Consider the following 14,410-nt stretch of genomic DNA (forward strand, 5'->3'; position numbering starts at 1 on the left):
TGTAATCCAGGGTAGGTATAAGAAAAGTTGGTGTTTTCAGATAGCAGAGCCCAAGGTTAATGTCTGTGAATGCCGATCACTGACATTGAAACCCTCAGATGCTGTGGTCATTTGTGACCACGGCATCTGAGGTGGCTTTCCCTGGGAGTGGTGCCCACCTGGGGCCTGAACAGCTCCTCCACGTGGCAATTGGGAGAGCCGTTTGCTCCTTCTAATAGCCTCTGAAGGATCCAAAGCTATCACAGCAGTAGTTCCTATGGAGGCCTGCAGGTGGCAGGGCTCGGTAGGAACATAATGGAACTTCCATAGGCTGCAGTGGTAATTCATTTAAGTCTATGGGACAAGCAGTCTAACAATAATTTGTTAAAGTCTCCTAAGAGGACTTAAAAAAAAAAAAGTAAAAATAAAAAATAAAACCCAAAACACCCATATACTATTAAAACATAAACATATTTATCCCGTACAGTGAATGCCATAACTGAAAAAGAAAAAAAAATTCAGTTTCACCACTTTTCGGTGCTTCACCTCCTTTAAATAGAAATGTATGAAACATGTTCAAAAAGTCATACACACTCCAAAATTAGTATCGATTAAATGTACAGATTGCCCTGCTAAAAAAAAGCCGTCACTCAACTCTATATATATATATAAAAAGTTATGGAGGTAAGAATATGGCAATGCAAAAAAACTATTTTTTCCCAAACTTTTTATTTTTTTAAACTATTAAAACGCAAGAAAAACTATATAAATGTTGTATCGCTGTAATTGTACTGTATCATAATGTATCTATATCACAATTTACTTTTATCGCAGAGTACTTTTCTTTCCAACATCTCGAAATATGAGACATGTACATATGAGGCCATGGCAATGGCTGCTTGTCTAACTTCATGTTCAGGGGCCCCCTAACAGTCTTTCTTATTTTCCAGGTGATGGAACGATGACTTTACATTAACCATGATGAAACCTTCACAGTAGCCTTTTTTATTTCCCAGCCCGAGAATCCCAAAAACAAAAATGACAAACTTTAAGAGGCTGGTGTTGGTCCGGCGCTTCATCCACTGGAAACTCGCTGCAGCGACTCTTATTTTTTTGGGATTTGTATTTTTTATCCAAAAAGAAGTAGTTGACCGAGAGATGGACAAGCTGACGAGACAAGGAGGGGCTCACGTCAAAAAGAAGAAAATGTTTGAAATAAAGATTGATGCCCCTGAAAAACAGAAGGACACTGACAGCAAAAGGCCTTGTCTACCCGGGTACTACACTGCAGCAGAGCTGAGGCCTTACCTGGAGCGGCCACCCCTGGACCCTCATGCCCCCGGAGCATCTGGAAAACCATTCACACCGGATAAACTCATCCCTGAGGAAAAGAAAGAAATAGAAGAGGGAAAAAAGAAACATGGTTTTAATGTATTTGCTAGTGATAGGATTTCACTTCACCGAGACCTAGGAGCTGACACAAGGCCCCCCGAGTATGTGTTTCTCGCAATTTTTTCATAAGTCTGTATATTAATCAAGGTTTTGTAAAATCTTTTAGTTAGAAGGATCTCTTGAAAATAAGATGAGAACAGAGTGCCCGCTGCTGGGACACTCGACTCCGTCCTGCAAGGGCAGCTTAAAGAGGTTGTCCGCTTTTCTATATTGAGGACTTATCCTTGGGATAGGTCATCAATATCAGATTGGTGGGGGTCCAACTCTTGGCACCCCCGCCGATCAGCTGTTTGGAGAGACTGCGGTGCTCTTGCCTGACCATAGACCATCAATATGGGAAAAGCAGACAACCCCTTTAAAGAGTTTCTCTAGCATGTGTTCGGTTTCCCTGCAGCGCTCCTGCAGGCCAGCCAAAGCATTACAGATCTTTTCGAAATCAATGGGCTGTCCATGTGAAGCATGGATGTGCTGGGTCCTACAGAGCAAAAGATGCTCTTTGTATGTCCCTTTACAAAGACATTGTAAAGTAGAAAGTTACATAACTTGTGCTGATTTATATAAGCAAACCTAAAAATGCTACCGATTCCATTTAGTGAAGGTTGAATTCATACTAGCGTCCTGACAGGTCCATATGTTACTGGGGGTCCATCAGGTTACTGTTGGATTGCGTAGTATATTTGATAACAAGAACCATGCAGCAGTTTTGCTGTTAGGCTACTTTTACATTGGCGTTATTGCTATACGGTTTTGAGATTCGGCACGGCATCTCTAAACCACAGCAGAACGCTACCGTCGTAATAATACAACTGGCTGCATCCGTTCAGAAGGAATTTTATTGTATTATATCAAAAATGAAAAAACTGATCCGGAAGTAAGACCATTGTAAGCCAATGGGCGCCGGATCTGTTTTTTCGTTTCAAAAAAAAAACAACGAATCCAGCACCATTGACCTACATGGTTTTTGGGGCCAGACCCAGTTTATTCAGGTTCCCATGCCTCACACAAAAACACTACTTGCAGCGATTTTGTGTCCAGCATGGGAACGCAACAAACTGGTGCAATCTGTTTCGGTTTGTTCAGTTTTGTCCCCTTTGACAATGAATGGGGACAAAACTGAAGTGTTGTGCTGCTGCTGCGATTTTGAGAGCCTGTGCCAGATCTCAAAACCCGGAAAGGAAAACGCAGATGTGAGAGTAGCCTTAAAGAAACCCCTGAAGGAAAGTGAATGAAACAAGTTTTCTTTATTATAGTATTCATATTTTAAATTGACTATGTTGATTGTATTAAATAGGACCTGTCGCTTCAACTGACATATCTGTTTTACTAACTATTTGCATTCACAGCGTAATAACGATTCTGGAACATCTATTCTGAGGACTCTATGTTGTGCCATTCCTTTATTATTCCTGCTAGAATTTATGAATGAATTGCTAGAAGTTTGCAGTGAAGGACCAGATGGGTGTTACCAGTTTGACAGACTATACAGGGACACCCCCCCCCCCCAACTGGTAACACCCAACTGGACCTACATTGCAAACTAGTAATTAATGTATAACTTCTTGCAGGAATGAACATAGAGTCATAATAATAGATGACCCCGAATAGTTATTACATAGGGGCTGCAAGTAGTTACTAAAACAGACCTGTCAGGAGAGGGGACAGCTCCTCTATAACTATTCACCTCTTTTACCTTCTTAAAGGTGCATTGAGCAAAAGTTCAAGAGGTGCCCTCCACTGCCCACGACAAGCATCATAATCGTGTTTCACAATGAAGCCTGGTCCACGTTGCTTCGCACAGTCTACAGCGTCATGTATACATCCCCTGCCATTCTTCTGAAGGAGATTATAATGGTGGACGACGCCAGTACAGAGGGTAAGCTGGGAAGAGTGGCAGTTGAAGAAATTAATGAAAATTTAAGCTTTTTCATACCGTAAAATTCTACTTTTAAACTTAATTTTGTGGTCTGTCGATCAAGTTCTGTAATGACTGATGTACAGTTCCAGAAAATATATTAGGTCAGCACTACTCACTGGAGTCCCAGTATTCCAATTCGTGGTGGTGCCTGCAGCGATCCATCTGAGTGCCGCGGCGTCTTCATTTTTTGATGTACAGTTCCGGCGCACCTACAGTCGTGGCCAAAAGTTTTGAGAATTGCATAAATATTGGAAATTGGAAAAGTTGCTGCTTAAGTTTTTATATTAGCAATTTGCATATACTCCAGAATGTTATGAAGAGTGATCAGATGAATTGCATAGTCCTTCTTTGCCATGAAAATTAACTTAATCCCAAAAAAAACTTTCCACTGCATTTCATTGCTGTCATTAAAGGACCTGCTGAGATCATTTCAGTAATCGTCTTGTTAACTCAGGTGAGAATATTGACGAGCACAAGGCTGGAGATCATTATGTCAGGCTGATTGGGTTAAAATGGCAGACTTGACATGTTAAAAGGAGGGTGATGCTTGAAATCATTGTTCTTCCATTGTTAACCATGGTGACCTACAAAGAAACGCGTGCAGCCATCATTGTGTTGCATAAAAATGGCTTCACAGGCAAGGATGTTGTGGCTACTAAGATTGCACCTCAATCAATTTATAGGATCATCAAGAACTTCAAGGAAAGAGGTTCAATTCTTGTTAAGAAGGCTTCAGGGCGTCCAAGAAAGTCCAGCAAGCACCAGGATCGTCTCCTAAAGAGGATTCAGCTGCGGGATCGGATTGCCACCAGTGCAGAGCTTGCTCAGGAATTGCAGCAGGCAGGTGTGAGCGCATCTGCACGCACAGTGAGGCGAAGACTTTTGGAAGATGGCCTGGTGTCAAGAAGGGCAGCAAAGAAGCCACTTCTCTCCAAAAAAACCCATCAGGGACAGATTGATCTTCTGCAGAAAGTATGGTGAATGGACTGCTGAGGACTGGGGCAAAGTCATATTCTCCGATAAAGCCTCTTTCCGATTGTTTGGGGCATCTGGAAAAAGGCTTGTCCGGAGAAGAAAAGGTGAGCGCTACCATCAGTCCTGTGTCATGCCAACAGTAAAGCATCCTGAGACCATTCATGTGTGGGGTTGCTTCTCATCCAAGGGAGTGGGCTCACTCACAATTTTGCCCAAAAACACAGCCATGAATAAAGAATGGTACCAAAACACCCTCCAACAGCAACTTCTTCCAACAATCCAACAACAGTTTGGTGAAGAACAATGCATTTTCCAGCACGATGGAGCACCGTGCCATAAGGCAAAAGTGATAACTAAGTGGCTCGGGGACCAAAACGTTGACATTTTGGGTCCATGGCCTGGAAACTTCCCAGATCTTAATCCCATTGAGAACTTGTGGTCAATCCTCAAGAGGCGGGTGGACAAACAAAAACCCACTAATTCTGACAAACTCCAAGACGTGATTATGAAAGAATGGGTTGCTATCAGTCAGGAATTGGCCCAGAAGTTGATTGAGAGCATGCCCAGTCGAATTGCAGAGGTCCTGAAAAAGAAGGGCCAACACTGCAAATACTGACTCTTTGCATAAATGTCATGTAATTGTCGATAAAAGCCTTTGAAACGTATGAAGTTCGTGTAATTATATTTCACTACATCACAGAAACTACTGAAACAAAGATCTAAAAGCAGTTTAGCAGCAAGCTTTGTGAAAACTAATATTTTTGTCATTCTCAAAACTTTTGGCCATGACTGTACATAGTCCATCCTCATTCAGAACCACATTGAGAATTCTGCTAGATTCTTATTGGCATTGACTTTACAATTTCCGGCTGGTTATGTGTCTGTGCACCGTACAGTTTACATTTATGTAGGTAAAATATTTCATGAATGATCCCTATGTTCCCAAGTGTCATCTGCAATGTGCTCCCCATTGATCTCCAGAATTAACCCTGGTGTCCTCCACATTGTGCGTTCCCCCCCAGTGCTAGACAGAATGTATCCCAGTCTCCACTGACACTGCAGTCCTCTCATTTCCCTTGTAACATGGAAGTGAGGCTCAGGTGTAACTTCCAACATGTGGCGGCGTGCATCCTACCTATCAAAAACTATGACCCCCTCATGTTTGTGTGACGATAAGCATCTCCATAACATACACCATATGAACCAAAGTACTGGGACACCTACACATTACAGGTGCTTTTATGACATCCCATTCCAAATTCATAGCCATTAACATGAAGTTGGCTTGTTGCTCTTCTGGAATGGCTTTCTACAAGAGTGGAAGTTTCTGCCCAGTCATTTAGGCGAGCGTTTGTGAAGTCAGACACTGATGTTCATCCCAAAGGTGTTGGATGGGATTGAGGTCAGGGCTCTGTAGACTAGTCAAGTGCTTCCACACCAAGCTCACCCAACCATGCCTTTATGGACCTTGATTTGTGCACTGGGAAACAGTCCTGCTGGAACACAAAAGGGTCTTCTCCAAACTCTCTCCGCAAAGTTCAAAGCATATGATTGTCCAAAACGTTTTGGTATGCTCTTCACAAGAACTAAGAGGCTTAGGCTACTTTTACACTAGTGGCAGGACGGATCCAACAGGCTGTTCACCCTGTCGGATCCGTTCTGCCGCTATTTCGCCGTGCTGCAGATCCGCTGCTCCGTCCCCATTGCACGCTCCGGCGCAACACGGCAGTTCGCGGTGAGAGGCCGCCTATCACGGTCGGCGTGACTATCACATACGTGACGCAGAGGGAGGGAACAAGGAAGGCCCTGCCCAAGTGAGAGGGAAGGTGGTGACCCCTGACTCACCTAGCGGCTGGCACCTGGCTGCCCTGACGTCCCTAGACGGGTTCCTCACCCGTACGCCGATCACGTGCCTAAAGCCCTGGCTTTCCCTAAGCTGAGCCCTAGATAGTGAACAGGGCGGTGGGAACACTAGTCCGCACCACTAGCTCTAAAGGAAAACACCAAGGGAAGGACAGACAATACAAACTCAACATATAATCCCAGGTGGGCGACAACAGGAGACAACAAGAAGCCCAACAGGGATCCGGAGGGTAGCACTCTGGAACGACAACCAGGATTCACAACTCCAGTGGGTCAGTATAGATGTCCAGGCAGGAAGCTCTATAACTGGCAACTAGAGAAGTGTGAGGGGAGAATATAAGGAGGTTGGGAGTGGCAGACAAGAAACAGCTGAGGAGGAGAGGCTACGGATCCCTGATTGAGACAAAAAGGACAGCAAGGCAAACACAGAAAACAATCACTAAGAAACAACGTGATCTTTAGATATAGAGCGCGCAGCCACCCGCTGCGACCTCCTGACCCCGGGTATAACGGAGTCAGACGTGGCTCTTGATACCCTCGTGACACCGCCAGACTAAAGAGTCGGATATGCAGTACTTTTAGTCCGGCGGCCTTTCGCCATGCACTGCCGTGCTGCACCTGAGCTCCGCCCCCGTCCCCATTATAGTCAATAGGGACGGTCCGGCGGCATGGCGAAATAGCGGCAGGACGGATACGACAGGGTGAACAGCCTGTCGTATCCGTCCTGCCACTAGTGTGAAAGTAGCCTTAGGTTAGGGAAGAAACAGGAGGGAAGGGGAACAGTAACTGGGCCTGGAAACTAGGGAAGAAACAGGTCACCTCCTAGACAACCCTAATCCGGGCCCTAACTATCTATCAATATGAATATAGCTTGAAGGTAGGAATATTCATATGCAGGATACCTAGGCCTTTATATCCCTATAAGGCCCTGGAAAAGGTTAGGACCAGAGACAACCCATTCCTTCCCAGATGGACGAATGCAGCATTCGTTGGCAACAAAGAGAGAAAGGCGCTCATAGGGTGAATATGTAGAGTACTATTTTTTCCTCACCTAGGGGAGGTAATTGGCTCACCTGTTGGGGTTGCACCTAATTGGGTGCAACTACAGTGAGGGCTGAGAAAAGGTGGGAGTGGTGCGGCCAGTCTTGTCCAATCACCCTTAGGTCGGGGCCAAACCGCCAATCGGGTAGATGTGAGAACTGTAGAATTACTGGACTATAGATATGCGGACAAAATGGAGGGTGCAGAACCACAACCAAGGTAGTTCAATTTAATCCAAGACAACGCGTTTCGGGTTACATGACCCCTTTATCAAGTTAAAAAAAAAAGGTAATATCAAAATCACAATAAAACGTCTATAGCAGGGCTGGCCTACCTGCGGCTCCCCAACTGTTGCAAAACTACAATTCCCACCATGCCCTGCTGTAGGCTGATAGCATAATTGCATAAATATATTGCATAAATATATATATATATATATATATATATATATATATATATATATATATAATAATATAACATTGATGGTCATAATGAATAAATTGTTATTAAAAAACAATAAATGCTAAATGGTCGGCGATATTTGTCGACAGGTTTTTAAACCTCCATAACGTCAGTTTATGCTCATCAAAAACCTAATTTTAAAATCATTAAGAATAAGTGTAAATGTAATATGACATTATATAATCTCCAAATATAAATATATATAAGAATAAATAAAAATGAATAAATATGACCACCAGCTAATTGAATAAAATAATCCCACAAATGTGGGGTATAGGCCTGTGTCACTCACCGCCTGAAGGTGTCCTGTGAATGGGTATGGGTTCAAAGGTGATGTATAAAGTGGCTTGTATATGTGGCCATTAGATGTAGATAATTCATATTAATAAATAGTAATCAGTAATTTACAAAAAATGTGGACCATTAATAATGCACTGATGGGCAACGGGGGATTTGTCCAGTGATTATTAGTGAGGTGTGGGCAATATCTGAAGAGCTTTGCTGGAGAGGGATAACATGTTGTCTGGAGGGCTGTGCAGGAGGGAGAGTTATCTGATGGATTCACAGACGCGGCCGCTTGCTCACCAGCACGTGGGGCGTCAGGATCGCTGTGTGTTCACAGCGCGCGCAGGCTGCAGGCATTTAAATGGACCAACGTAGGAGCGCTGATTGGAGAGCGCAGCAAGTGGGCGGGGATAAGATCGCGATGCTGGCAGGGAACAGGGAGAACTGGTACGAGGGGATGGAATAATGGACGAATGGAAGTCTCTGTCTCAAGCCCAGATACAAACAACAAGGAATATAACAAACACAAACAAACGTGACACTTAAAGAGGACCTTTCACTAGAATAAAAAATCTAAACTAAGTATACAGACATGGAGAGCGGCACCCAGGGATCTCCCTGCACTTACTATTATCCCTGGGCGCCGCTCCGTTCTCCCGGTATAGGCTCCGGTATCTTCATATGTTCGGCTCAACTGGGTGGAGCCTGCCGGCGTCTCCTTCTCCCAGGCTGGAGCGCTGGCCAATCGCAGCGCTCATCTCATAGCCTGAGAGGTTTTTTTTTCTCTCAGGCTATGAGCTGAGTGCTGCGATTGGCCAGCGCTCCAGCCTGGGAGAAGGAGACGCCGGCAGGCTCCACCCAGTTGAGCCGAACATATGAAGATACCGGAGCCTATACCGGGAGAACGGAGCGGCGCCCAGGGATAATAGTAAGTGCAGGCAGATCCCTGGGCGCCGCTCTCCATGTCTGTATACTTAGTTTAGATTTTTTTATTCTAGTGAAAGGTCCTCTTTAACTTCTGTAGAGACGGACGAGCAGGGACACCAGAGACAATCTCACACCAGCTCAGCCAAACCCGAATGAAGCTATCTACCGCTTTCTCAGAATGGTGGGGTCAGACTATAAAGGGTAGAAGTGATAACCACTTAGCAACAGCTGAGAAAAGGGAAGTGGTCATTAACCCTATCAACACTGAATCAAGAGAAATCAAGGAGGCTGTTAAATTCCTCCACATTCAGCCAATCTCCTTGATTTCCTGACATCAGTCACCTGAGGGACCGTGACATTAGGCTAACAACCCCATAGCATTATTCCTTTGGTGTGGTCTACACAGAGCCATGAGCTCACGCCCATCCAACACCTGTGGGATGAACTAAAATGGAGACTGCAAACATCAATATTTGACCTCACAAAATGATCTTCTGGATGGATGGGCAACATTTCTCAGAGACACTTTGCAAAATCCAGCAGAAAGCCTTCCTAGAAGTGTAGAAGCTGTTTCAGCTGCAAAGGGGGCACCAACTCCATATGAATTAGATTTAGAATGATATGTTGTAGAAGCTCCTGTAGGTGTAATGTGTACTGTCCGTATAATGTTGGTAAGAAACGCAGACTCCTTTGACGTGCATTATATGTAAATTATATCAACCCCTACTATTTTGTTGGCATTTAATGAAGAAATGTAAAGTTTACAGCCATAAATTTGTACTTTATGTATTTTTCAGAATACTTAAAGGATAAGCTGGATGAGTACGTAAAGCCGTTTCAGATAGTGAAGGTGGTCCGACAGAGGGAAAGAAAAGGACTGGTCTCCGCTCGTTTGCTCGGTGCTTCAGTAGCAACGGGTGACACTTTGACATTTTTGGATGCACATTGTAAGTAATGGTGGTAACTGGTTATAGGACATGAGATGATGTACCCTCCCCCCACCTGTAAATGAAAGGAGGGTCTCTAGGGCCCCCTTTACTGAGGCTCCAGTGTCTCCTTTTGTCCATTGGTATTTATCTGATTGTAGTCTGAGTGTAAAGCATAAGGGAGGAACCGAGGCCAGTAGTATGTCCATTTTGCTGCACTACAGCATAGTCACCGATCGTAACTCTGCAAGAAGCCATATTTTTATATGGAAGATACTTGTCTATTTGAGGCCAGGTGTATCAGTTAAATGATGACCGCTTGATGTGACGTCAAACGGATTTGATGAACCTGTGACCTTACAGTTTACATATGGCCTCAGGTAAATACTGTGAAGTTAAGGGGTCTTAAATAACATGGATTATATAATTGTAGCTCAGTTGCCCAACGCCTTTCCCTTGACCTTGATCGGTGGCTCCAGCGTTTGATGACATTGTTGTCATCGCCTTGAACAAATGTATCACGCTTGGTATTTTCCTTGCTGCGGCAATGGCCTCATAGATGGCTAGTGCATGAGCAGTCCGCCTGTAAGGGAGAATCCTGCGCCATTTATTCCTGGAGCCTCTCCATGTCTTTTTGTGGCTACATGCATTCCTCTTGTAATAATTCTGGAGCATCTAATAATAGACTGAATTGCTGACAGTTTGCAATGAAGGTCCAGATGAGTGTTCTCAGTTGGGACCACCCCCATCTGGACCTTTATTGCAAATGGCTAGTAATTCATAACTTCTAGAAGCCGTAATAAAGGATTGGCACAACACAGAGTCAACAGAATAGATGATTATTAAGTGGGGGAATCTAAGTAGTTACTAGAACAGACATGTCAGGAGAGGTTACATATCCACTTCGCTACCCTGTAGCAGGTAAACATTGAATAGGCTGCAGCCCTTGCCCAAGTTCTGTGGGCCCTTCAGGCTGGTGATCGGTGAGTGTGCCGAGAGATGGACCTTCACCAATCCGATACTGATTGTCTTTATTGTGAAGCTGGAATACCCATTTAACCCAGTAGAAAAACAGTGTGCAGTAAGTGCTCTCCCTTTATAAAGAGATAAATGGGTACAGAATATTGTCCCTAAAGACAAACGTGATTATAGAAGGTAAAGAACTTTGTAGGAACGGTGACCCTGCTGTCTATGCATAGGTATGGAAAGAGCAAGGCCTATGCTTGCCCTGGCGCTATTATAAACCTGTCTTATAATGGTCAGGGGATGGACCCAGCACTAGCTGTATGTAGGTTTATAGCCTCACATTACTAGTGGTCTGTTCTTTTGAACATCGGATATTCTCTTTGTTTCCTGTACACAACCATTTTAGGAATTTATTGCAGAGAACCTGTAATCTAAGGGTACTTTCACACTAGCGTTTTTCTTTTCCGGTATTGAGTTCCGTCACAGGGGCATTCTGAATGGAGAGCATTCCGTTCAGTATGCATCAGGATGCATCAGTTCAGTCCCTCTTAAGTTTTTTGGCCGGAGAAAATACCGCAGCATGCTGTATTTTTCTCTCCGGCCAAAAATCCTGAACACTTGCCGGAATGCCAGATCCGGCATTCATTTTCATAGAAATGTATTAGTGCCGTATTCGGCATTAAAATTGCCGCATTGACGGATCCATTCTTCCGGTCCGCGCATGAGCAGACCTTTAAATCTGTGAAAAAAATAAATACCGGATCCTTTTATCCGAATGACACCGGATACGGTTTGTCAATGCATTTGTCAGACGGATCCGCATCCGGATCCGTCTGACAAATGCCATCTGTTTGCGTCCAGATTGCCGAAACTGCCTGCCGGAATCCTCTGCCGCAACTGTGAAAGTACCCTAAGACTCAGCATCTCCATTAAAATCCCATAATGGCACATACTGAAAGTACAAAAAGTTAATTATAAGGATAGAATCGGCACAAGAAGCTGAAAATAGTGCGCCGCAAACTGACGACCACCCGCCTTGTACACAGGGAAGAATGCGCACTTTTTATTACATGTACTAATTCTCCTGTATATTCCTAGGTGAGTGTTTCTATGGTTGGCTGGAGACCTTGTTGGCAAGAATTGCAGAGCATTATACCGCTGTCGTCAGTCCAGATATTGTCACCATTGACCTCAGGACTTTTGAGTTTACCAGCCCGTCACAATACGGAAACGAAAGCTACCGGGGGAGCTTTAATTGGTACTTTGACTTTGGATGGGAAGTCATCCCGAGTTTGGAGAACAAGAAAAGGAAAGATGAGACTTACCCAATAAAGTAAGATGATAAGACCATATACAATATGCATCAGTAAGGCTAAGCTTGAGTTATTCTGGTTGGTCAGGTGCTAAAAATTGACAACCTAAATGGCTCGTATAGATAGGTTGTCATACGTCTTGCCAAGACTTCTGCTTGGCAAGTTTTTCTGGTTTTGCAATGATACATCCCTGGTTCCCTTATTGTGCAGCTTTGTATTTCAGGATACTGGAAAAAGAACGAAGAGCTGTAACAGTGCACAAACTGGTTGCCAGTCAGTCAACTTTCTTAGAGGCAGAGGGGGTCAATATTCTTCTCTCACCCACCATCTGCACTGGGTCTAGGTGGCTCCCAAGGATGGAGCTGGCCCTGCCCTTAACTATCATACTTGAGCGATCAGGTCTAAAAGAGAAAGCAGTGATTTTTTTGGTGATAGTTTCTATGAGCAACACCTTCAGTTCTTGTCTGCACTGCTTGAGGCCTTGTTGCAAAAGTGGATGTGGAACCACTGTGTCAACCAACAGATTTGACTTTGGGCTAATTCTATGGGCATTATCCTAGCAGTACCCTGGATTTCACCCTTTAACCCCTGTACTAGGATCTGGATTTTTCTGCAAGGGAGCTGCAGTGACCAGGAACGGGTATGCTGACGCCACTTATGCAGTAGGTCAGGATATGGGTATATAATAGTTTATAGTTTTGTTTGTGACGCCAATTGCAGCGTGTGCACAGGGTACTATCACAGGGCCCTCCCAAGGTGTTATAACGCGCGTCCCAGGTTAGGAATGCCAGAGTGGTGTGATTGCCTATAATGTCTCTGTAGGGTAGTGATAATGGTGTCAACAGTGTTTCCTACCTGGGTACGGCTGGACTCCTGGCTCACTTGCAAAAAAATTGAGTGTAGTGATAGTAGGAGTAATAGAGGGATTTTGCAGCAGAAATTGATATCCAAACTTTTCTTTACTGAAGACAACTTTTATCCAAGCAATGTACAGCTTTGGTCTTAGATCCCAACAGGCTTTGGCAATGGTTGGCAGGAATGAATCTTCTGCTCTATCAATCTGGAGCTTGCAGGAAAAGACGTCTGCTTAGTAACTGTAAAACTGTGGCAGGAATTTGGCTTCTGCACTTCTCTATATCTTCTGCTTTATGGGGACTGACTAGCTGAGGAGGAATATGGATTCTCCTGGGTCTCTGAACTTTACTCACAGATTTATTCTCAGGGAATGCTTTTGTCCCGGAACTCTGGAGGTTGTCTGCTTTCTTGTCATCCAGCCGAGGCTGCAGGGCTCAGGCTGGGGATTTGATCAATGTCTCAGCTGAGACAAGATCCTGGCTTTTCTTCCCTATATTGGGGACTCCTTACACACATACCCTACCCCTGGAAGGAGGTGGGCTACACTGAATCTAACTTCCCTTCTCTCCCAAGCTGCAGGATGTGGGAACAGTCCACACCTCCACAGAGGGGGAGATAAGCTGGAATAATCCATTCCAGTTTAGATGTACTAAACTGTAACTAGTTCCTTACCAATCCATTGCTGCCACCTGCTGGTGAACATGGAAAATTACAACAATAATTGTATTTAATACAGTGTTTAGATGCACAGTTGTGAAGACATAAGCAAAATCATATCAGATGACAAGGTAAAAGCTCTTAAGAGATAGTAGTGGGGTAGAAGCGTGTAGTAACACAACTCTGGGGTGTTACAGAACCACTAGGCTGCTACCTCCTGGTGTAGCCTGTGTTTTTGACAGTTGACCCATGGGGGCAGAGGCACCGGTATAGAGCACTGATAGATCAGGAAAAATCGTAGTCTGGGACAGGCTGATATCAGGGCTGGTGGAGTTCATGCATTACAGTAAATGGTCCAAAGTCAGGGCAGGCAACAAATATTCAAAAAGCTCAAGTCAGATCAGGCACTGGAGGGTCAGAATCCACTAATCAGGCAGAAGTAGGTCTATACAAGCAGACAAACGAAACAGCACACATTTGATGGAACTGGAAGCAAAATAACCTATTGCTCAGGCACCTTCTTCATAGGGGAAGATGTCTTAAGTATCCAAAGGTGGCTATCCATAGGCTGGAGTAAATTAGGGTTCACTTAGCCCTTTAAGAGCCGGAGGGAGCACCATACAGGCAGAAGGGAGAGGCTTTGCTGGCAAGAGAAGGCTGCCGCATTCCAGAGAAGATGAGACCAGCGGCCGGATGAAGCAGGCGGGTCAGAGCTGCTGGGAGAACAGAGGGGTGAGAGGAGAGGCTCCCATGGCATACTGGACAGGGGAAGCCAATATATTGCACATTATATA

The 14,410-nt window shown here is 44.4% G+C and overlaps 1 protein-coding gene across 1 annotated transcript in view; it reads left to right on the plus strand.

Moving 5' to 3' along the window:
* The first annotated feature begins 1,017 nt into the window (after nt 1-1,017).
* The window catches only part of LOC121008818 (polypeptide N-acetylgalactosaminyltransferase 3-like), a 45,999-nt gene continuing 32,606 nt past the window's right edge, over nt 1,018-14,410 (plus strand). The window contains exons 1-4 of the mRNA XM_040441514.1: nt 1,018-1,472; nt 3,132-3,304; nt 9,697-9,846; nt 11,890-12,124. Of these exons, the coding sequence (XP_040297448.1) occupies nt 1,018-1,472; nt 3,132-3,304; nt 9,697-9,846; nt 11,890-12,124 (1,013 nt within the window). The remainder of the gene's footprint in view (nt 1,473-3,131; nt 3,305-9,696; nt 9,847-11,889; nt 12,125-14,410) is intronic.

This window comes from Bufo bufo, chromosome 7 (assembly GCF_905171765.1).
Source record: "Bufo bufo chromosome 7, aBufBuf1.1, whole genome shotgun sequence".
Taxonomy (NCBI): Eukaryota; Metazoa; Chordata; class Amphibia; order Anura; family Bufonidae; genus Bufo; species Bufo bufo.